Source organism: Antechinus flavipes, chromosome 2 (assembly GCF_016432865.1).
Source record: "Antechinus flavipes isolate AdamAnt ecotype Samford, QLD, Australia chromosome 2, AdamAnt_v2, whole genome shotgun sequence".
Taxonomy (NCBI): Eukaryota; Metazoa; Chordata; class Mammalia; order Dasyuromorphia; family Dasyuridae; genus Antechinus; species Antechinus flavipes.
In genome coordinates this window covers 564,781,550-564,806,490 of record NC_067399.1, presented here as the reverse complement: position 1 = coordinate 564,806,490, position 24,941 = coordinate 564,781,550, and the positions used below count along the sequence as shown (strand labels likewise).

At 35.6% G+C, this 24,941-nt stretch overlaps 1 protein-coding gene across 1 annotated transcript in view; it reads right to left on the bottom strand.

The window, feature by feature from the left end:
• Positions 1-24,941, bottom strand: part of AGBL1 (AGBL carboxypeptidase 1) — a 1,144,955-nt gene that overhangs the window by 913,361 nt on the left and 206,653 nt on the right. Inside the window, exons 7-10 of the mRNA XM_051981064.1 lie at positions 11,021-11,229; positions 5,127-5,292; positions 3,707-3,774; positions 188-304 (exon numbers count right to left, since the gene is read on the bottom strand). Of these exons, the coding sequence (XP_051837024.1) occupies positions 188-304; positions 3,707-3,774; positions 5,127-5,292; positions 11,021-11,229 (560 nt within the window). The remainder of the gene's footprint in view (positions 1-187; positions 305-3,706; positions 3,775-5,126; positions 5,293-11,020; positions 11,230-24,941) is intronic.

Here is a 24,941-nt window from a genome sequence, read left to right as displayed (position 1 = left end):
ACCTTAATAAGATACTAAGGATCCCAGAAACAGATTGCTAATGATGATAGATAATCTCCACCTGGAACCTCTGTTTGGCAGAACACCGTCAGTGTTCTCTCTAGTATGATATATCACAGATATGCAATGGCACAGTGAGTAAGGCTCCTCCCATTCCACCCCACCCCAAACACAGACATATACATGCCTGGAAATTATAGGAGAGTTCAAGACACATTGCCTCATACTGGTTCAGCTCCTCTTCTGTCCAGTGAACCAATGGTTTTGAGGTAAGCTTTTTCAAATCTGTTTCTAAGTCATCATCCTTTAAAAATGAATACAAACGGTGTAATCAAGGAAATCATCAGTATAGGTAGTGATACAAACTAGTTAACTATTCTTAACAATTGCAAAACTGTAATGATAAATTATAAGATTATATTTAGTCCTCAATCCCAGCCCTAGTAGGACCATTTTGTTATTATTGAGTTGTTTCAGTTGTGTCTAATACTCTGTGACCCAATTTTAGGTTTTCTTGACAAAGATATTGAAATTGTTTACCATTTCTGTCTCCAGGCCATTTTGCAAATGAGGCAGAATTCCTATTGCCTGTATGACTTTGACTAAACAGCAACCTATCTAGACTTCAGTTTCTTCATCTGTGAAAACTGTCTGTATCTACTGCAGATCTCATTACTTCTATCCTATTCTTCTCGATCCTTAGAGGTTTACCTTTAAGGTTTCTTTATGGACAAGTTGCTAGGTAGAGGTTCCTAACCTTTTTGTGCAAGTCAAGGATACCTGTGGGGGATAGTGAAGTCTATGGACACATTCTCAGAAGATGGAAGGAAAGAAGAGTAAGATGAATGAAACATAGGGAGGAAGGAAGGGGAAAGAAGGAAAGGATATAGGAGGGAGAAAGGGAGACAGAGAAAAAGAGGGCGAGAAAAAGGAAAGGAGTGAAGAAGAGAGAGAGGGAGGGAGGGAAAGAAGGAAGGAATAAAGGGAGAAAGAAAGGGAGGAGGGAAGGAGAAAGGAAAGGAGGAAGGAGGGTGAGGGAGGGAGAAGGAAGGGTGAGGGAGGAAAAAAGGGAGGGAGAGAGGAAGGGAGGGAGAAAGGAAGAAAGGAAGAAAGAAAGAAAATGTATTTCAGTCTATTTTAAGTCCATTAGTTCTCTATTTCAAGGTAGATAGCTTGTTTTATTATGTGATTGGTTAGTGTTGTACTTAAATTCTTATACTCTTCATGATTTTTATAAATACTGTAGGTTAGTGCCCTGAATTTAGTATGAAGATTTCTCTATATTGTTTAAAATCCCAAATCTGGATTGGAGAACTCTGAAGTAGACAACTCCGAAGTCAGCCCCAACAAACTGATTATATTAATGAAAAGCTTTCTATAGTACTTTAGGGTTTTCAAGATAGTTCATACATATTTTCTCAGATGGCTTAGGTCAATAAAAAGAGAGTCTCAGCATTAGGGAATTGCTTGTAGAGGGGCAACAAGTTAAAAGTTGAAGGTGAAAGCAGCATGTAATATTTCTTTAGAAAAGGAAGTTTAGGATCAACCTGTATTTCTGAATAATTCCCCATGAGAGCCCATTTTATATGAAATGAAAAAGCAGATCACTGCCTTTTTCCTAAAATAAAGAATTTAAAACAATGTACATGAGGATCAGCAATAAAGAATTGTTTCAGGACCATGCCTACCTTAGTTACTAATGTATTGGCATTAAGGACTAATCTTGACACCTTCTGTCACTGTGTACAAGCAGAGAGAGCAAATAGGAGAAAAAGAAAAAAAAAGATAGTTCTGACTCCTTGCCCAATATATACAATTTCTGTTTGTACATCTATCTCTATAGGATCTTGTTTTACAACATGGTATGTTAGCCATGTTATATATACCATAAAGTACTTGATCACATCCCTAGATCATGTTTACTTTCTGAGTGCATTACTTGACTTTCCATTTCAAAGCACTACAGATATAGGCTATTCATACTTTCCAAGGAAAGCAGATCAAAATGATTATTACAGATTTCCAAGAGATGAGAAAGCCAAGGCACAGAGTGGCCACATTAAGAGTCAGATTTACTGCTGTGATCAGAATTAAAGTTTTCTTGGCTCCTTATCCTGCAGTTCATATTTCTTATAGTCACCTCCAAGGAGGTGAAGCTTAGTTCCTCTGAGAAAAATCTTGTCTTCTGGCTCAATATCTTATGTGGATGTATCCTACCTCGAAATCAATTTAGCTTTTATTTCTAACATTCTTTAATTCACTCATCAAACAAATTAATCTGTTCTGTGCAGAGAACTGTGCAACTCACTGAAGGAGAAATGAAGTTAAAGATGAGATACAGTTTCTGGCCTCTTGAAGTTTACAATTTAGTAGGGGGTTATGACACAGAGGCAAACAACTACAAAAACTCTCATTTCTCTGGTGGTCATGCTCATGCATAGAAATCTCATCTGCTGTTTTGCTTGGCACATGTTGATGAATAGCTTTTAGTCCCTGCACCAATTTGTCTTGTGCTTATTTCCCAGCTGGTTCTTGTTTATTTTATTTTTTTTTTACTTTCCCCCGCAGTTATCTGCAAAACAGGAACTCGGGATACCATCTGAAACATCCACAATGCAGGATGCAGCCATGCACTGATGCACTACTTGTCCCTTTGCATCAGATACCAGAGGGAAATAACACCCAGTGTCAAGCATTCAGTTACTGAAGAGCAAGCAGGAGGCGAGGTGGGGAGTGGCATTGATGAATGGCTGCTGCAACCCTGTATTATTCAAATAATTCAGCACATACTCCATTGGCATGCACCGCCAAACCACAGTAAAGAACCAATTTGCTCCTGATGACTTCAGAAATGATTCTATTTATCAACAAAACCCTGAGAATACAGGGGTGTCAATAGCAGTTTAAAGCTAGTGTCGTTGCACAGAGGCGTTCCTCTAGATGTCTGCCACAAGTGTTAGCCAGGTGAGTGATGGTTATGATACATTTATAGAGAACTTATGGAAAAGTTCCTCGTGAGGATTTTCATCAGGTTTTCCTCCCCAAGAATTTCATGAGGCAGCATTTGCTTCATTTCTTCATTTTGTAGATGATACTATTAAGACTGACTGAACAGAGGGAATTTTCCTGAGTCTATTCCCTGAGTTAGAAAATGAAAAAAACAATTGTATCATGTACCTGCAGACTCGCCAAATCTGGAGGCAGCTCATCGTGGGACAACAGAGGGCAGACAATAAAGCAAAACTGCATATTTAGGAACAATAGATACTGTTACAGAAGAGTGATACTGATTACTAAGTCAGTTTCACTGTCTTCTTTGCCTCTGTTGAATATATTAATTTAATATGCAAGTGTTATATGCTACTTTAAGTAATTAAAAACTAGTTTCAAACTAAATGTTAGTAAAAATTAGTTCAAAATTATGCCATACTACAGTATTTCCTTAAGACTCAAGCCCTTGTTCTCTAGTCTGATAGGTACCATCATGTTGGATGGCTTTTGTTTTTCCATTGTGACATTTCACCAGGCATTTCAAGGTATTTGAAAAATACCAATGTTGCTTAGTTTTAGCCAACAGCACTAAGTTACCTTCCATGATACAGCCTGTTACTTCGATGAGCAAAAATTTGATTTTCCTTGCAAAGATGTGCCTATTGCAAGATATGAAACTCTTCTCATTATTCAAACCAGAGGACAGTGTGCTTACTTCCTCCTTTGTTTCTTCAGAATCTGAGTCTTTGTCCTCCTCTTCCTCAGCATCCTCTTCAAAATCATCTGCAGAGGAAAGAACTGAAATGGGTAAATGGGTTTTTTTCCCTTTTCATTTCCCTCTGGATTTTGACTTTCATAGATGCCAGTTAACAATCTTTCTTCACATTGAGTAATCTTTTTATAAGTCTGTGTCCTCCCATTTACATCTCAATAACTCCACTGACCCTTATGTATTTATGTACAAGAGGGAGCATTCAATGACCTTAAAAGAAGGTCTTTAACCATATGTTTAACAAATTGCAAATCCAATAGAAAAGAAAATAACAAATTTCTATTTTATCCCAAATCTGGGAAGGGGATAAGAGACAGGATTATCCCTTTCTCGGTATTTTTTTCAGCACTCTCACATAAAGGTCTTCATAAACTAACAGTGTACAATGGGTTCTTGCATTTAAATCACATGATCAGGTTTAATTCCTGTCTCTGCATTTTATCACTTGTATGATCTAGGATAAATCAGTTCACAATCCTGGACCTCAGTTTCCTAATCTGTAAAGTGAGAGGGTCAGATTAGAAGATCCTTATGTTCTTCTCTTACTCTCAACCTATGATGCTATGATCATCCTGTAAGTAGCAAAACTATGGAATATTTTTAAAACCTTGGAAATACTTATGAAATCAAACTATTATATGTTAGCAGGAATGTGCTTTAGAAATCGCCAGGTCAAACTTTCTCATTTTACAGATGAAGACTAAATAAGTCACCAAACAGAATACAGATAAACTATGTCTAAAATATTCTAAGATAAAAGAGTTAGGGAACAGGAAAAAGTCATTGGAATATTTTAACAATCAAATCAGAATTTTATAACAGAGTCAAATGTAGTAAAATACTGAACTCTTAAAAGACAAATATTTACCTTGAAGATCTGTTTGTAGTTAGCCTTTTGGGTAACTTAATATTACTACAAAACAGTATTATAAGGTATCATATTAGAGAAGTTGGAAGACATTTCAAACCAGCTCAAGTGGCTGTGTACAAAATCATATTCTTGGGTATGCATGAGATTTTTATGGACTTTCTAATTAACAGAAAAATAGTAACAAATAAGAAAAACTCAAAAAAGTTTTGACTTTAACCCAAAAGGTAAAAGAGTTTCAGATACATTGTGGTCTGCACCAGTGAGGAAGAGGAGAAGAGTCCATGTTCTCTCATATCCATTAAAATACATTTAAAAATTAATAGTCCCTTAACTGTCTTATTTTGCCTATGGACTAAAGTATTTTGACCAATGAAAAGAGACACTTGTTCCATCTTCAACTCTGTCTCACTGGACCAAAGAGCATATGCAAAAAGAAAGTATGGGCGAAATATATTAACACATAGAAAGATCATCATTGTCCATTTGATTTACCTTCATTTATAGTACATGGTGGTCCAGAGCTGATGTCTCCAGGAACAGAGAAGAAATAGTAGCTACTTGCTGTGGCCAAGGGCAACGAACATTTGGGGTAACATTTCCTCAGGATCTGAATTACTATTGAGATGATGGGATCCATGCTTTGATTACCTAGGTAATTCTAGACAAAAGCAATTGATATTGATTAGAGAACTCCCTATTAGTAGGGTTCCAGTGATTATGAAAGCTAAAAGTCTTGCACATTTGAAACACAAGATAAATATGGAAAACAAACTATTATTTAGTCACATCTTGTACTAAAAAGCTTTTTAGTTGTCCAGAGAGTGGAGAGATGAGAGAATGTCTTTACTTTGGAAATAAAGTAAATAAAATAATTGTTTTTTTTTCACTTGTCATTTGAACAAAGAAAAATAAGAAAATGACATATAAAGATAATATAAATCAGGAAGTTAGGAAAAAAAGCACAAATAAATAAAATACCTCTCCTCAAAGCCCAATGTACTTATTTTAATGAATCACATTGCAGCGCAAAGAAAATGGTGTTTTGAACATTAAACAAAGGAAAAGTATTTCCTTATATGTATACCACTGTGCTCCAGTCAAATACTTCATTCTACTCATTACTCTCCACATAAAGATTTCCTGCTTCCATACTTTGTTCACACTATTCCTTTTATTCTAATTGTCTCCCTTCCATCTTTATCAAAATTCTATCATCATTCAAGGTTATGCTTCTATGTTGCCTTTTCCATGAAGTTTTCCCTGATCCTGATGTCTCAATTTTATGTTTATGTAGCTTTTATTTATATCTCTCTTGTGGCTTCTACTCTTTTCTTTATATTATTGCTATTTGTATATCTTTCTTATTTCTTCTGGCAAATTGTTAACTTGAAGGTAGGAACTGTTTTATTCAACTTAGCTACTTCCTAACATCCACTGATCTGTTAAGCACAATGCCTTACACATAATAGATACTCAGTAAGCTTTAGTTCAATTAGTTCATATCAAATCAGCTGCCAAAAGGATCAAAGCAGGATGATGTCTTCTCCATAATTTTTGTAAAGACATCTGAAAATCTACATATGATGGTGTTACATCATATAACTGTGGCATATCTCAACAAAATACAATCAGCACCCAGAAAAAAGTAGATTAAATTCTAGACACAAAGATTCTGGATGTTTGAAAGGGGAGAGAAAAGTCAAACCACTTACAAAACCATAACATTTTATTCCAATGAAGAATACCAGTGAAATGAAATGGAACAAACCAGATGTCCTATTTCAACAGCCTCGGGGCAAATAGCAGGAAGCTCTCTTAGTTGTAAATGGATAAGATGAATATGTTTTCATCTCTAGGATATCAAATATCCTCAGTTGCTTAATAAAAAGCCATACTGTAAAGAGTGTTCCGGGTCTTGGCACCTGGAGTGACTTAGAGTTTTTTTCTATAAAGAAAAGGGTCCTCAATATTCAGTGGTATTAATATAGATTCTCTAAAGCAGCCCAAAGAAAACCTCTAAAACCTCTAAGCTGATGCTATATGGTCATGTAATAGGGGTCTTCATGAGAGCTTGAAGGTATTCTTCTCTATGTAAGGGATATATTTGAGAGCTTTCTTATACTACCATAAAATAAATTTCAAAGAACCTACCTGAACAAATCATCAAGAAAATGTATGAAGTTTTTCAATCAATCTGAAGACTTATCCAATTCAAGTACAGTGTAAAAAAGTATGGCAAGACCTTTGTATTATAAACAGTATGGGGGGAGGGGAGGTACACACATATACACATATGTATCTATGTATATGTATACATGTAACATTTTAAAAAACTCTTTAATACTAAAGGTAGTGGTTATATTTCCTCTGACATGAATGTTTTTCTTCAATTCAAAAAAATTTTATGAAGGACATGCTTTACTTCTAACACAACATTTAATAACTTGGTTTGTGATTTTTTTTTAAATTTGGTTTTATTCTTCCTAGACAGTGAGCTGCTTGAAGGTAGTGCCATGTTTTACTTATCATTTTAGCTACTCCTCCCCACAATTTAATATACTGATTTATTGGTAAGTAATCAATAAATATTCATTGAATGAGCCTAAAAATTACTTAGAGAGAACATTACTGCCAGGGAAGTGTAAGATAGTAACTAGTATCCAGAAGAGGAATGAACAGGTAGGTAATTAGATCAGGTTTTGCTAATAATATATTTACCTTTGGTGCCTTCCAACCAAAGCCAACAAAGTGATGCTGGTATTTACATAAGTTATTAAGGGGGTTGTACCAATTACTAATCAAATATTCTAAATATCAGTGAGTATTTAGGAAATAGGAAAGCAACTATTTTATAATTAGAGAATTTCAAATTTACCTCAGAGGTCATCTATTACAATTGGATTATAAAATCTTAGTTTTAAGTATGAAAGAAACCTTAGAAATCAAATAATCCAACTTCCTCATGTATTAGATGTGGAAACTGAGGCTAAAAATGGCTATGCCATCCTGTATTTAGCCATCACAATGGTTATAGCAGATAATCCTTTCACTAGAACTTGATCCTACTCAAAAGATTACTGCCCTGAATACATGTTGCTCAATAAAATAATGAATATTCTGCCATCTTTTCCATTATAATATCTGTCCTTTGATGAACAATGGTAGTAGTAATTTGCAAGCATTTATTAAAATTTACAGCTCCTTCTTTGGGCATTTTTAGAGGATGATAAATCTTCTTTCTATTTTAAACTATTTTCTAATTTTAACTTCTACCCCTTTCCCTAAAACAATGATTCAACCACATCCTAGTAACACTTCTCTTATGCTTTACTTCTAGGATCCCTTAACATAACTTGCCAACAAAGAAATTTTTTAAATCTATCAAACCATTCTCTATCTTCTATTCATGCCCATGCTTATGAAGCTGAGAAATGATAAAATCTTCCTGGGATTCCAAAAGTTGGGTTGAACCTCTAGGCTGCAAAAATACATTTAGTATTTTTCTTTATAGTGTGGAATATTTTCATAGTACCAAATATAGAGCTTATAGCAACATTTCCAACTGTGGTCCAAACCAGATTAAAATGTAACTGGGAAATAATTCCTAAAATGATTAAAATATAATAGAACACAGAGACTATTAATATGTGTTTTTTTAATTCAATATGTGGCCTTTAGGGATCTTTATATATGGTTTAGTAGCTCTAGTTTCTGTTGAATTTGACCCCAGTGGCCTACTTTATCTTAGTGAGAATGTGACATCTTGAAGTAATGAGGCAGGGTCATCCAAAGTGATGGACTTTGATAGCAATAGTCACAGCTTAAAAACTTTAAGGTGAGAGATTTCAAGTACACTTAAGTGATCTTTTGAATTTTTCAGTCATACTAAAGCCTATGGCTCATTATTTCATCATTATACCAACATTATACCATCAACAGTAACCCTCATATAAATGAAATTCAATTAGCCAGATGTTGTCAATACATTCTCTGGACTATGGCCTAATCAATCTGGTAGAATAGCAATGTGTATGTAAGAATATTTGTAATCTCTTCTGGTATAACTGTCAGACCACAGTAGCATTAGGCCCTTAAATGCATGCTATATTCTACCACAAGAGTAGAAATAATCTCATTTCCATCCAGGAGGGGCATCCTTTCAAATAGAAAACTGTCATTGTCAAGGAATAAAGGGATGTCAGATGTCAGACCTATCAACATGGATGGTGTCCCTTTTGACAGCTCTCCTGTGGTATATTATTTAACACACACACACACACACAACCCTTTAAAGTTATCATTTTTATTCTGTTTCTGACCTTTGAAAAGATGAGTATTTTCACATCTTACATGTGCTTCTAAATAGAATTTGTATAGGCATGTCATATCCTGATAATTCAACAAAGTGGACCTGAATATTTACACCTTTGGGGAGGTGCCTCCTAGACTTGGATTTAAAGGCAGATCAATAATGGTTATGACACAGGATAAGGAAACTTGTCAAGGTCATCTTCTTGCTAGTGGAAAGTACTTAATATATAATTCAGTCATCATTCAAATTCTGCCTCTGTTCCATATCATAACCAAAAGGGGGGATTTGTGAGTAAATTAGTTTAATTGAATGGCCAGAGATCATCTTCCTAAGAGACTATCCTAAAGGATGAATCTTTTCCTGCTTTCTTTTGACCTTTCCTCCATTCTTTGTTCTCATCTTGATTCCAACTTTCTCTCTCCCCAATTTTCTCAGAATCACATGTGCACAATTTTAGATTCTGTATCTGTTTCCTTTCTTTCACCTTTGATTGTTTTCTGACAGTGAACATAGACAATCCAACAGAATAAACAGCATGCAGCTGAAGTATGCAGACCAAAGAAATCCACAAGCTGTTAGTCATCAGCAATGATGGAAATATTCCACAGGGGACTGGAGTAGTTAGAATCTTGGGACACCACACACTAACAAAATACAAGGTGGCCTACAAAAATCCAAAGGACTACTTCATCAAGTGAAACATAATGTACAATACAGTAATCATGTGACAGAGTAAGATTATGATAGCAGTAGTGATTGATAAAACAAAGCAGTGATAGCAGACAGAAAATTATTTATAGTTTCATATTATATTACTATAAGGGTGGCTTTTTAAAAGTAGAATTCCCATAACAATCTCTGTTTAGAAGACAGTACTCTCTTTAGCTACGTCATGATCTTGAGGATATACAGGCAAAAATAAAATGAAGGGAGTGAAGGGCCTCTAGAGAAAAGCAAACAAATTTATGAGGGATGTGGAAAGACTGACTAATTAAGAAACATAAATGAAGCAAAACAAGCTTTGCTACATGTTACATCCAGAGAAGATATGAACAACAAGCTGAAAATATTTAATAGGTTCAAAAACCACAGATGGGTGTTTAAAACTTAGAGAGATAATCAAATGAAATTATGAACTATTAAAGTGCCAGTTCATCAGAAATTTTCCTTAATCCAAAAAGGAAGGAAGGAAGGAAGGAAGGAAGGAAGGAAGGAAGGAAGGAAGGAAGGAAGGAAGGAAGGAAGAAGGAAGGAAGGAAGGAAGGAAGGAAGGAAGGAAGGAAGGAAGGAAGAAGGAAGGAAGGAAGGAAGAAAGGAAGGAAGGAAGGAAGGAAGGGAAGGAGGGAGGGAGGGAGGGAGGGAGGGAGGAAGGAAGGAAGGGAAGGAGGGAGAGAGGAAAGAAGGAAGGGAGGGAGGGAGGGAGAGAGGAAAGAAGGAAGGGAGGGAGAAAGGGAGGAAAGAAGGAAGGGAGGGAGGGGAAAAGAGAAGGAAAGAGGGAAGAAGGGAGGGAAGAAAGAAACAATAAATGAAAGGAAGAAATCACAGAGTTTTAATTCTATTTGAACAGGGGCTAAATCAAGAGCATCTGGCCAAAGCAGAAATGCAGTTTTAAAATGTATTTTCAGGTCTTGTCTACTGCATTCTCTAGTCCCTAATGCTCCTGGAATCTAACTGACAAAACTATATAAATAAGAAGAGTCCTGTACTTGGAAAAACACATGTTCAAGTCCTAGCTGTGTCATTTACTAGTTATGTGATTGTTGTTAAAGGTATTTAACTTCCATAAACATTATTGGTTTTAGAGCTGGAAGGGACCTGAAAAATCATTCAGTCTAATCCCTTCCTGATACAAATGAGGAATCTGAAGCCCAAAAGATTGAGCAATTTGCCTGAGATCACACAATTAACCAGGACTGGAACCCAGATTATCTGATAACCGATCAATTTTCCCACTTACAAAATGTAAATAATAATCTCTGCAGAATTGTCACGAGATTTATATCAGATGATATATTTAAACCATACTATAATCATAAGTCATTATATAAACACGGGCTCATTTTGCCATATTTACCTGTGTGGTAGCAAAAAGGATCTCCATTCCCTGAGCCCCAAGGAAAGCATCTCTGCCAGACTGGATATTGGTGATGTGCTTGAGGCAGAGCAGGAGAGACCTCCGGAGCTGGATGAAGTCATTGGAGGTATCATGACTTTGCCAATCCTGATGTAGTCTGAGCAATCCATTGAGATAGCCTCTATTCACAGCCCTTCTGCTGTTTGATTCTGAAATCAACAAGAGAGGACTCCATCAGTTACATGCTCCTCTGGACAAGAGAGGCTAATTAATGTATGGGCATTCAGAAGAAAGACACCTTTCTCCCAGCACAATAATGTGTCCCACGTGCCAAAAGAATAAAAAAGAACAAAACAAAATTCTATAGGTTTCAAAGTAGATGGATGGTTCTTCTAAGATCCTTTAATTCAACATTTTGGAATCATGTCTATCATCACAATAGTTTGTATCTTTTATTAAATATACATAACTCCTGTTCGAAAGCCTATTTGTATGGGACTTTCTCTTTATTGGTGGAGCATAAAACCCCCACCTTACATGAAGGATGGAGTAGAGCTGGCAAGAGATAAAAACTTTAGTTCTCAGCCAATCCATCTTTGAGACTCTAAGTCAGAGTCTTCTTCAAGCATAGCATTGACTTGGCTTCCAGCTTCAAGAGAAAAGATGAAAAAATTCAACCTACTTCAGATTTCTGAAGAAAAAGTCTCTGTGAAGACTTGAGAATAATGCTAGTCTTCATCATGTCCCTCTAGAGACTTGCCACTCTACAGACTTGGGGGAGTTTCCTCTTGGGTGAGATCCAAGAAACTCTCTCAATAAAACTTATTTAGCTCCCAATGGAAGAGCTTCTTAAATCTATGTTCTCAGTATGTATTCTCCTTTGCATATTTTCTCTGATTTCTGTTCTACTCTGATTTGGATAAATCAGTTTCTTTGCTATTCTATGTACATGTTCATTGTGAAACTGGTCTTAGGTGGAAAAGAGGTCAAGCCTTGGATACATAGCTTGGCATCTTCCTTGCCCCTAGAAATGATAAAGCAATCAAAAGTTTGATGGAACCTGATCATACCCCAGATGAACAATATTTAAGGGAGCAGATAGATATACAGAGTCCCATCCTTGCAGAAATGAAAATCTCCTTTAAAGAAGCGAGGGGAAAGAGCTTAGAGATGTCCATTTAAGCCACACTCAAAGACGGAGTCCTCACACAAGGAGCTTCCATACAGATGTAAGGTCCTTTCACTCTATTGATACATACATATATACATATATGCACATGTGTATATGTATATGCATGTATAAATAAACTTGCTTTCTCCATTATAATATAAACCTTTTGTAAGTGGAGATTCATTTTTATTCGCTATATGTACTCTCTCCTCACCCACCCTCATATTTCGAACAAAGAAGAGGTTTAATAAATCCTTGTGAATTGATTGTTGGTGCTTTTTACTCAAGCATCAAGAAATTATTAAATACTACTATGAATACTATGATAGGTGCTGTTGAAAAAAGGCCGAAATATAGTCCTCTCCCAAATGAGCTTTTTTATGTTCATTTCTAGTATTCAACATGTACAAAGTATGGACATAAAATTAAAGTAAATATGTATAGGAATTCAAGGTAAATTTCTGGATATTTTTATTCCGTATAATAAATGAAATTATAGGTTCAAATCCTATCAATAATACGCTGTATTCATTTCTGTGAAAGCAGAAAGAGAAATAAGTAACCCAGTAAAAAGTATCTCTTCACCCTTCTCCCATCCTCTTCCCTATCCTTCTACACATACAAATACAAATTCTCTCTGTATAAAGCACCATCCCTTCTATCTTCAACACACCCACTTCTTCCTCTGTCTCCATTAATTCTAAGAGTTCAATAAAGCTAGTATAGAATTTCCCTGATGTCTCTCTTAATAACCGTCAGGTCTTAGAAGTTAATTCTTCTGATTAACAGTGAAAAAAATATGATGAGCCCAGTGAGAAAATGAAATAAATGGTAAAGGCCCAACATGCTCTCAGAATTGTTCAGTTTGCTATTGACACACAGAATTCCAGAACAGAAAGAGGGCTTCAAGAGTCTTCTTCTTCTTCCTTCTTCCTTCTTTCTTCTCCTTCTTCTCCTTTTTCTCCTTCTCCTTCTCCTTCTCCTGCTGCTTCTGCTGCTTCTTCTGCTGCTTCTGCTTTTGCTTCTTCTGCTTCTTTGGCTTCTTCTGCTTCTACTTCACTACTACCATCACTATCACTGTTGCTGCTGCTTCTGCTTTGGCTTCTTCTGCTGCTTTCGCTTCTTCTGCTTCTACTTCACTATTACCATCACTATCACTGCTGCTGCTACTACTACTACTACTACTACAGACACACACACAAAAAAACCCTCTATCACACACACACACACACACACACACACACACACACACACTCTGAACCATTCCAGACAGAGGAGAGGCTATTCTATTTCCAAAAAAAGCCTATCCTACTTTTAAAAATCTCTTGGGAAAGCAAATTCAGAACCTCACTCTGTCAAAAACACATTGAATGGGGAATATCCTTCACTGTCAAGAAATGTCTCCTTATGTTTTGCCTCAATCCTTTGTGTAGAGCCATAATCCCATTTCTTCCTGCTGTGCTTTTACTTAGGACAGCTCCATCAAGAGAGAAGAATCAGAGTGCTACAATAAAAGTGAGTTCTTGGCTTTTTCCTTCCAGAGGGCCAGATTGCAGGCGGGCACCTAAGTGCTAGCAATAACTGAGGTTTGGGCACTTGTAGAATATAAACTGTATCAATTTACTAGTCCCGTTTTTATGAGATATAACTGGGAACCAGTTAAAAGAACTAGGTTCCAATTTCCCATTTTCACAGAAACACTTGTAAACAGAGTCCAAAATTTCTGTGTAGTGAGAGCCAAATTGGACCACACAGCTTGATTAGAAATCTCTTCAGAGTAAAACAGTGAGTTACATCCAGAGACACAAGCTAGAGAGGAAGAAGGGAAATATTTCTAGATATATTTGGCAAATGAAAAAGAACATACAAAATGAATGGGATGGGAGTGTTTTCCATTTCCTGATAAAAGAATTGATGATGTGAGCTTCTGCTCCAGTGTTACCAAAAATCTTGATTTAATGTCAAGTCCTCAATATTAGCTGAAAATTGAACATGAAAACTTTTCATATACATTGAATGAAATGGTTTTATGATATATTCCCTTTCCAGTTCTATAAACCACTGACCTTTTGAACAATTATTAATACCATGAAAACTTTAATCATATAGCATATCTTCTACCAATTAGATAAGTCTTGTTCAATGAAACAGTAATGCAATAATAATAATGTCAACATATTCAATTTGGAGACTGCTTTTCTTTCTTAAAGTTCCAAGTACATTTACCATTTTAACCCAGTAAAGGGAGCTCCTGGGAAGGAATTTCCTCTATTAACGAAGCTCAGCATCTTCTCTTTATCTCATAGTCAAAAAGAGTTTCCTGAAACATTGATATGTGACTTGTCCAGTGTCACATCCCAAGTCAGAGACAGAATCTAAATTAAGATTTCTAGATCCTAAAGTAGCTCTCTAGCCACTTTGCCACCCTGTCTTATATTTTATTTCATAATTAATTTATAGATGATAAAAATGGATAATAATGATACAATTTCTCTTCATTTTTCTTTGCTGTATCTTCATCCAGATCATATATCTTTATTTTATTTTCCTTCCTTTTTTTTTTTTTTGGTTAGGCAATTAAGGTTAAGTGACTTGCCCAGAGTCACACAGCTAAGAAGTGTTAAGTGTCTAAGGGTGGTGAATTCAGATCCTCTTAACTTCAGATCTGGTGCTCTATCACTGCATCACTTAGGTGCCCCTATTATATCTCAATCAAAGGTGTCCTTCAGGGTTCTGTCATGGTCCTACTTCTCCTCTATACAATTTCATTTAGTGAAGTCATCAGCTCCTATGGATCTAATATATATGCTGATGATTCTGAAATTTACCTGCCCCAGCCTTTCTTTTTACCCCTGGTCTAGCATTTCTAACAACCTTTCTAACATCTCAAACTAGACTTCCAGTAGACACTTTTAACTCAACATGCCCAAAACTTAACCCATTATTTTTTCTTCTAAAGCTATATACCCACTTTCCCTATTACTGCAGAGGGTAACACCATCCTCCGAATTCCTGAGGCTTGCAACTTAAGTGTCATCCTCAATTCCTTGTCATCCTTCTATCCAATCTATTTTCAAGGCTTGTCAACTTCACTTTAGCATCATCTCTTGAAAATTTCCCTTCTCTCCCTTTGTAGCAGAGAACTCTGATTTTTTTCTTTTTCTTTTATGGGATATTTATAGTAACTTATTGTAAAATTTGGGTTGATATTACACAATATTTTTTATGAATTTCTGAGTTCCTAAACTTTTCCAGTGTCATCTTCTGACCTTCGTATGTCATTTTCCCCTCTCAAAATATCCCCATTTAATTTCTTGTGCCAAACCATGATATACTTGAAACTGGGATGAGGAGAGTCATGATGTGGAAGGGACTAAATGCATTACATTTCTCTGATTTTACCCCTATCTCTCTAGGAACTGATGTATTCCTTTTGCTAAGTCTTCTTCCTCCTTCAATCTTCTAAAAGTTGTCATTCCACATTCCATCCTCAACTTTTTTTTACCTTCCTTTTTATACTGCCTCAAAATTTCCTCTCTGTGAGAGTGATTGAGAGAACCTACCTACATGTAGCCATGCAGTGAAAACAAAATAAATAAAGTTGAGAAAAGAAGCCAAAGCAATAACAACACTGAGGAGATGGGAAGTAGAAGAAGCAGAAAATGAAATAAAGAAAAATGAGTTAGAGAGTTGGGAGAAACAACTGACCCCTTGTAGATGTCAAAAAATGAATTTTAAATCAGTTATTCCCCTGAACCCAGCCACAAATTATCCTCAGTCTGCTTATATTTTTCTTCTTCTTCCAAATAGTTCCTAGTGCTTCTCCCTAAAAAAAGGGGGGAGGCATAAGGGCAGATTGTGAAAGGGGATAAGAGTATCCACCTGCAAGGTCAATGGTCAATTGTGTCCTAGGCTACATTTCTCCAGTGGAATACTGATGAGTTGCCTATTGGCATGGAAGCTTCTGATGACTGTTTCTTGTCCAGGACTGACAGGCCATCAGGCACTGTTCTCTCATGCCTTCATTCCTACATTATCCAAAGCAAAGGCAATTCACACCTACTTTTTGGTCTACTCTAAGGTTCTAGTTATATGCATTGTGGAGTAACCCCATGGGCTCTAAACTATTGAGCACAATTTCTGCTCAGGATCAAAATTCTCTCTGTGGCCATGTAGGTGTAATAGCATGGAGAAATAACACAGAAACCCAATTCTTTTATTCCAGAGGGAGTTTCTCCTCTTAATATAAATGGGACATTTTTCAGCTTGTTTGTCTAATTCTAACTTGTCAGGCTCTACTGAGTCTTGATGTAATTTTTGACCCATTTAATGTTCTTGCTTTGCCTTGTTATAACACTTCATTCAGCCATGGACTGAACTTAAAATGATGAGTTTCACTGATCTTGTGTTACTGTGTTTGAGAATGGTTTAAAACCCCTTCATTACTTCTTTTAATTGAATTATTATTTTTCATCAAAAACATTTCTATCTTTGGCCCTAGATTCAAAGAACTAAAGTTCTGGCTCTAAGTAAGATTCTATCTTTGCCAATCTTAGGGCCAGAGATGCCTACTGAAAGTTTTGCACATAATTGACAATTTTATGAATATTTGTGGGGCGGGAGGGAACATGTGGGAGTAGATAATAATGAAAGCAGAGAAAGGAGAGAAGAGAGTGAGAAAGACAGAAAGCAAGGTAAAGATTGGGGAAATTGAATTCATATGTATAGGAGTAAAAATAATTTATTCCTTTACAATGATATGTGATCAATGATTGCATCTCAAGGGACCCAAAAATGGGGGGGGGGGGAAGGGAGGGGGAAGGAGGGAACTATTTTTCTTGGTCTTAGAGTTTACAAGACTGAGTGTTTTAATGACCTTCAGCTACTTCTTGTCTGCCCAATCTTTTTTTGGTAACCAAAAAGAATTTTTAAAAAGCTTTAATTGTCTGAGAGTGAAAATCCCTTATCAAATCCCAATGATTTTATTCATGATTTTCTGTTAATCCTCAACCAGCTGTCATGTTTACTAACCTCTGAAATGGCTAAAACTCTTTCTCCCCCACTCTAAATCAATCTCTTTCTCTGAAAATGGCTTGGGGAGTTTTGTGAAAAGTCAATAAGCATATCAAACTCAACATAAGGAGATTCATCAAACTGAAGAAGTTCAAAAGGAAAGGAATGTTTGTAAGAATAAAACAAAGATCCAGTAGCTTATTGGGGTTTTAGGACATCTGAAAGCAAAAGTAACATTTATATAAAATGAGGCTTCTTCAGGTGTAGAATGTAGCAGTGCTGCTCAATGTAGGTGAAGGTGGGACCGAGAAGTAGTCCTAAAAAGGAGACAGATGTTCCAAAACTCTGTTCTTCCCTTCCCCCCCTCACTACTGCATCTATTGTCCTATAAACTTGACTCTATTGAGGTTCTCTGGGGAACTTCTGAGGAGTGTTCACTTCTCTCCCTTGCCCCCAGTAAAATGGGCAACGTGCTGAAATGCAAAGTAAGAGAGAATTTGTCCTAGACTAATCTACCTTGTCCTCCTCACTTCTGTACCTGCCAAATCCTCATCACATTCCTCCAAGGTATAACTCTAAACTAGCTGTCATTAGAAAGTGATGTGACAAAAGGACTCTTGCTGAAATATTTTGTTAGTTGAGCTTAAAGTGCTACCTTTCCCAAGGGTGTTTGCATTTCATCTCAGGACCTTTGAGGACCTCAAAGTTTTCAAGATGAATGAATCTCTAATGATAGAATTCCAAGTCCTATGACAAGCTGATAGTTAAGGGCATATCGCAGGTCTCCTTAAATCACATTTCACAGACAAGAATCTATTCATATGACAAAGCAAAAGAATGATTTTTCTATATAATGTGTCCCTTCTCAATATCACAAAATACCAGACTATTAGACCTGGGAGGATATTTAGAGGTCATCTATTATAAACTGATTTTACAGAGAAGATCTACAAAAATGAAGTGAATTGCATATCCTATTATGAACTTTTTGGTGAATTCAATGGTGAATTTATAAAGGTATAGTCACTGGAGAGACCACAAGAAATCAAGAATTGAACAGAGATTCAGAGAGGGGGTCAAGTAAAGTCAATTAAATTTGACTAAAATGTATCATAATAATAAATCATTGACATATAAACTTGACTATTTAAGTTTGTCATTCATTTGATACCCCAACAGTGCTATGAGGTACATGCTGTTATTATCCTCACTTTATATATGAGAAAACTGACTTGCCCAGTCAGTGTCTAAGATAGGATTTAAACTTCGATCTTTCTGACTCTTGCTCTGACATTCGATGACAACTGTTTGCTTGCTTTGTTCAAAGTACTATGCCAGACACTGGGGATATAAAGATAAAAACAAAAACCTTTTCCTCTCAAACAGCTTACATTCAACTGGATGGATATACTGTGTATGCAAATAAATAAATGCAAAATACACAAAGAAATGTAAAAACAATTTCCAAAAGGAAAAAAATAGTATCTTGACTGGGAGGAGGATTCAGGAAAGATTTGCCTAAGAGGTTATATTTTAAAGAAAGTAAGGGATTCAATAAGGTAAGTTAAGGAAGTAGAATGTTCCAGACCTAGAAAGCCATTTTTAAAAAGGCACAGCAAGCAGGAGATAGAATGTTTTGTATAGCTTGTGAAGATACCTTGGAGAAGGAATCTCTGGCTCTGGGTTGCATAAAAGGAATATTCTGCTCCTTCTCTCAATTTAAATTTGACTAGTTTTTCCTTAAAAGGTAATGAGACTTGTCTGATTAAAAAGGTTAAAGATTCAAACTGTTGATATCACTTACTGCCTGAGTTTAAAAGTAGATACAAGGAGCTCTAGGGGCACTTTCAAAGTTGGCTGGCAGAACATCATGGGTAACTCTTCATCTGAATCGGCTCAAGGCATCTTAATGGCCTATCCTTATTGAACTTTTTTTTCCCTGCTATTGCAGAGTAAAATCTCTTTTTTGCAATTTGTTGAGTGGTCTATGACTCTCATTTTGTTGAATTCTTGAACTTAAAATACCAGGAGACTTTTCTCGTCATGCCCAGACTAAAAATAGGGGTTATATGATACACAACCTTGACTACTAATGCTATAAATTCAAGATCTGGAACAGACTAAAATTGAAAGTTGAAGAAACTTTCAATGTTCTTGTCCTCTACTTGGTCAGGCCTCAACAGTACTGTGTTCCATTCTGAGCCCATCAATCAGTGATTAAACATTTAATAAGTTTCTAATATGTGCTAGGCACTATACAGAATGATGGGCATATATGAAAGGTAGTCATAGAAAGACAATAATGGGGAGAGAACATATAAACAACTATGTACAAATAAGATATAGTTAGGGTAAATTGGAAATAATTAATAGAGGGAAGGTTCTAGAATGAAGAGGGATAAGATCTCTTCCTGTAGAAAGGAAGATCTTAGGCGGGACTTGAAAGAAAGCTAAAATCAAGAAATGGGGAGGGGAGGAAACGCATTCCAAACATGTGTGACAGCTGGTAGAAATGCCTGGACTTGAGAGATTGAGTGTCTTGTTTAAGAAATAGCAAGGAAACAAGTGTCATTGGATTGTAGATTATGTAGGGACAGGGGTGGTACTATGAGGTATAAAAGGACTAGAAAATTATGGGACTTGTATAACTAATGAATGATTTTTGAACACTGAGCAGAGGATTTAACATTTAATCCTAGAGGTAAAAGGGAGCCATTAGAGTTTATTGAGTGGGGGGATAATATAGTTAGACCTATACTTTAGGAAAATTACTTTAACAGCTGAGAAGAGGCTATACTGAGGTAGGGAGAGACTTATGACAGGGAGACCAACCAGCAGATTATTTAATAGTCTACATGTAAAGTGATAAGTATCTATACTAGGGTAGTGCAGTATCAGAGGAGAGAAGGGGGAGTTATCTTAAAGGTAAAATCAATAGGACTTGACAACAAATTGGATAAAGGGACAGAAGAAGTGACAAGAGACTGAGAAGTCTACATGATACCTAGTTCTTTAGCCTAGGTAACTTGGAAGATAGTATACATAAGTATAATAAGGAAATTTAAATTTATTCAATTCTGAGTTTCAGATGACTCCAGGATATCTAATTCAAAACATCTAATAAACAGTTGAAGTCGCAAGACTAACGATCAGCGGAGAGCTTGGGGATGAATAAGTAGATTTGAGAATCATTAACATAAAGATGATAATTGAACCCATAGGAGCTGATGAGATCACCAAGAATTCAAGTTCAACACTTTAAAAAGAACATTAATGGTCTTAAGTTATATTTGGGAGAGTATAACTGTATTTACAAGAGGACTCAAAATTATATCAGAATTAATTATAGGAATTGAGCATCTTTATACAGAGGAAGAGAAGACCTAAGAAGTATGTAGAAGGCTGTCCTATAGAACAGGGATTACTTGGTTCCAGATTATCAGTGGGTGGCAGTTGATGGTTTTAGCTATAGATACAGAAAAAATGTCCTAAAAATTGCAAATGAAAAAAGAGGTCTCCAAACAGAAATTAGATAGCCAATTGCCAGGGAATTTTTTTAGAAGGAATTTCTGTTTCAGGAAAAATTGGATTAGAAGACCCCAGGCATCTCTTTCAATTCTAACATTCTGCAGATCAATGAGACTTCATTCTTCTAGCTCTGATCTACTAACACAGCTAAAGCAGATTCTCTATGAACATCTAATTTATAGTCAATTTAATCCATTCAGCTTAATAAAAAATTTAGGCATTTATCATCTGCAAGATCCTAAGCTAAAGAAATGAGGGGACTATTTTTAAAAGGGGCAGTAGGATCCATGTCTTACCTTCAAGGAGCTTATAAACTGGAAGTGTTTATATTCACCCACTTTCCTTCCACTGGCGTGTATAACACTTAAATAGGTTGACTACTAGATGAAGGTTTTTATTGTTGCCCTAGATATTCATAAAAGCTGTCTAGTAAGGCATAAAAGAGTTTTGATCTGCATCATTGGATGAAGTATCTATAGCCAATGAAATCACTAGTCCTTGAAGGATTCAAGTAGTAAATATACTCAGTAGCCTTGTATAAAAATGACTTATAAACCTCTTATGTCTTTGTTGAAAGTCACATACTGCTTAATACTAGCCTTGAAAAAAAAAATGTATAATAAACAGTTTTTTTTTTTCATTCTGTCTCCTTCCCCCTTGCTATTCTTTTATTCAGCTGCCTAGAAAATGCATGCTCCCTACCAAATGTTCTAGACTTTTTGCCACCTTTAGAATCCTTTCCTCCTGCTTTCCTCCAAATTTTATTAACCACCTCCAGCCTTCAAAGTTTACCTGACTTGCTAAGTTGATAAACTAAATTAAATTAATGGTTTAATCATTGACAATGGATTAATAATTACTTACTCTCCCCAAATATGGAGTGATTTGCACAAGCTTCAGTCAGTTACTTGCCCTAAATAGATTTTTATTTACAAGCTCCTTTATCATATTCAAATACAATTAACATACAGAATTTAAGGGCCTACTATGTGCTAGGTCTTTGGGATACTTGAAGGCAAAATAAAAAAGCTCCTGTATTCAAGGAACCTACATTTGGGAATAAAAATATGTAAATAATTAAATATAAGATGATTAGTGAAGGAAGAAAGGGAACAAGGAAGGCTTCAAACAAAGGAAGCTCTTAAGTTAGGGCTTGAAGAAAGCTTGGAATACTGTAATAAGAGATGGAGGGAGAAGGAAGCACATTCTAGACAAGGAGAATAACCTGTGCAAAGGTTCAGCGGCAAACTTGCCATATAAAAATATATAGATATAGCTATAGATATAGATATAGATTCTGAGTAACAGTAGTCTTACCAATGAGCCTGTGAAATGGAAGAAATACCAGAGATCCCTGAGGCTCAGTCTTGAGACATTTGTATACATTGAGACATGTGTATACTATCTCATTTGGTGATCTTATTAGCACCATAATCTCAATGATCATGATGATGATTCCCAAATCCATGAATATTATGCCATACTCACTCACGAAGTCATTCTCACTCTTTATTTCCCTCCCTCCCTCTCCCGACACCCCTCTTTCTCTCCTCTCTCCTTTCTCTCTGTCTCTGTCTTTGCTTGCCTCTCTGTATCTGTCTCTCTCTGTTTATCTGTGTGTCTCTGTTTTTGTCTCTCTGACTCTCTCTGTGTCTCTCTCCAGTCTGTCTCTGTCTCTCTGTTCTCTCTCTCCCTTTCTCTCTGTCTCTGTCTCTCTGTATCTATCTCTATGTGTGTGTCTCTGTCTCTCTCACTCTGCTCCTCTGTGTTTGTCTGTCTCTCTCTCCCTGTCTCTCTCTGCCTGGTTCTCTCTATCTCCCTGGGTCTCTCTTTCTCTTTCTGTCTCTGTCTCTTTCTCTTTATCTCTGTCTCTGTCTCTGTCTCTCTCTCTCTGTCTCTGTCTCTGTGTGTGTGTGTGTGTGTGTGTGTGTGTGTGTATCTGTCTCTTTCTCTATGTCTCTTTCTCATAAGTGTTTTTTCCTGCAAATAAGCAAGAAAATCAAAAAAGATTCAACAAAACAATCACAGCAGAGGAATTATAAAAGGAGGGTGAGAAAGGACAAATCAATAAGAAAGCAAAGTAAAGAAGAAAAGGATTATGAGTGCAAATTCAGGAGGGAGATTATCTGATGGCAGAATGCAACTAGATTACAGAGTGCTTTAACTAAAACTAGATGTTTTACCTAAACCAGGTGCTGGTACTTGTGGAAAACAAATCAACATTTCCCAAAGGAGGGATTCTACAAGGAAAGTGAAAAAGATGTTAATGGGCAGTGATTAATATGGGAGGAAAGAGCATCATTAACATTTTTAAAACACAAAAGAAAACCATAAACATAGTATAAATATAGCAATTTTGTTACTATCTTGTAAAATTTTATACATATATAAATATGCTTCTTAAAAACAAACTGCACAGCAATTTATGGTTCCTTGTACAAACCATTATTTTTTTTTCTTTGTATAATGAAGTTTTAAAGTTAGTTGATGATTAAGTTCACAACAGAAAAAGGAAATTTAATTTTAAAGAACGAATATCATTATCCTACTAGTTATCCAGTCTAGAAATCTTGGATTTAGCTTTGATTCTTCTCTCTCCTCTCCTTACATCCAATTAATTGTTTTGTCCTGTTTTAGCAATATCTCTTTTCTTCTTTGCTCTACACTACAGTGCACATTATGTCATATCGATTGACATACATGCCCAACCTCTTTACTAGGATGTAAGCAACTTAAGAGCAAGGATTTTAATATCTTTCCTCTTTGCAAGTGCAGCATTTAGTATGTTACAAACACCTAAGAAATATTTGTTCAATTGAATTTCTTGAATACTGCCCAGAGGAGAGAGCAAGTCTTATAAACTCTTTTAGCTTCACAGTAATAGCGGTGTCTTGGAACAAGAAGCACAATATAGGTACATAAATATAATTAATGTTAATGCCAAATGTAATAGAAATTGCACTCCATTATCATTAGCTTAACTAAAAATAATGATTCAGAGTTAGCAGTTATGTATCTCTCACTTTACTGACTATATATACACATAGAAATATAGATAGTCACCTATAAAGCAAATGTAAACAAAGAAAATTAGAATCTCCCATTGACTTTCCTTTTAAAATTTATTTTATTTTTAATTTATCAAAAACAAGAATTTTCATAACATAGTATTTCAAAAAGATGATTACATCTTAAACTGCAAATCTACTATAAATAACTTAATGATCCTTTTAAATACACAACAGTTATCATATAAATTTATTTTTTTGTTTTTCTTCCCTCCACCAATTTTCTCTGCCCTAGAGATAGCCACCATTACACACAAATAGGTGTGTGTATACACATATAGTACATATGCACATGTATGTATTATACATGTATGCACCTGAAATTATTCCATACATACTCCTCTTATATTTAATTTAGTAGTTTTTTTTCTCTGGATGCATATAGTGTGTATCCTTTATAATAAATTTGGATATTTATAATAGTCAAAATAATTTATTCAAAGTTGTCCTTAAAATAATATTACTACTACTGTTTATAATGTTCTCTTGGTTCTTCTAATTCTGTTCTTCATTACTACATGCAAATCTTTTCATATTTTAATAAAATCATTGAGCTAATCATTTCTTACAGCACAGTAATATGCATCACAATCATATCCCACAACTTGTTCAGCCATTATTCAATTTATAGGCATCCCTGAAATTTTCAATTCTTTGCCACCACAAAGAGAGGTGCTATAAATATTTGATAACATATATATTCTTTTCCTTGTTATCTAGTCATATTAGACCCAGTCATGAAATTGCTAGGTCAAAGGGTATATATTGCTTAATAAGTCTTTGGGAATTAATTCCATACTGCTCTCCAAAATGGTTATATCAGTTCACAATTCCATCAACAATGGATTAGTGTCCTAATTTTTTCACATTCCCTGCAGCATTTATTGCTTAATCCTTCAATAATTTTAGCCAATCTGGTATATATAAAATAATATCTCAAGGTTGTTTTAATTTTAATTTCTCTAATCAATAATAATTTAAAGATTCTTCATATGATTATAAATTGTTTTGAGTTCTTCATTAGACTACTTCTTTGGTTACTTCCTTTGACCACTTCAATGATCAATGGGAAATGACTCGTATTCTTATAGATTTGACAGAATTCCTTAAATATTTTAGATGTGAGACCTTTTCTGAGAAA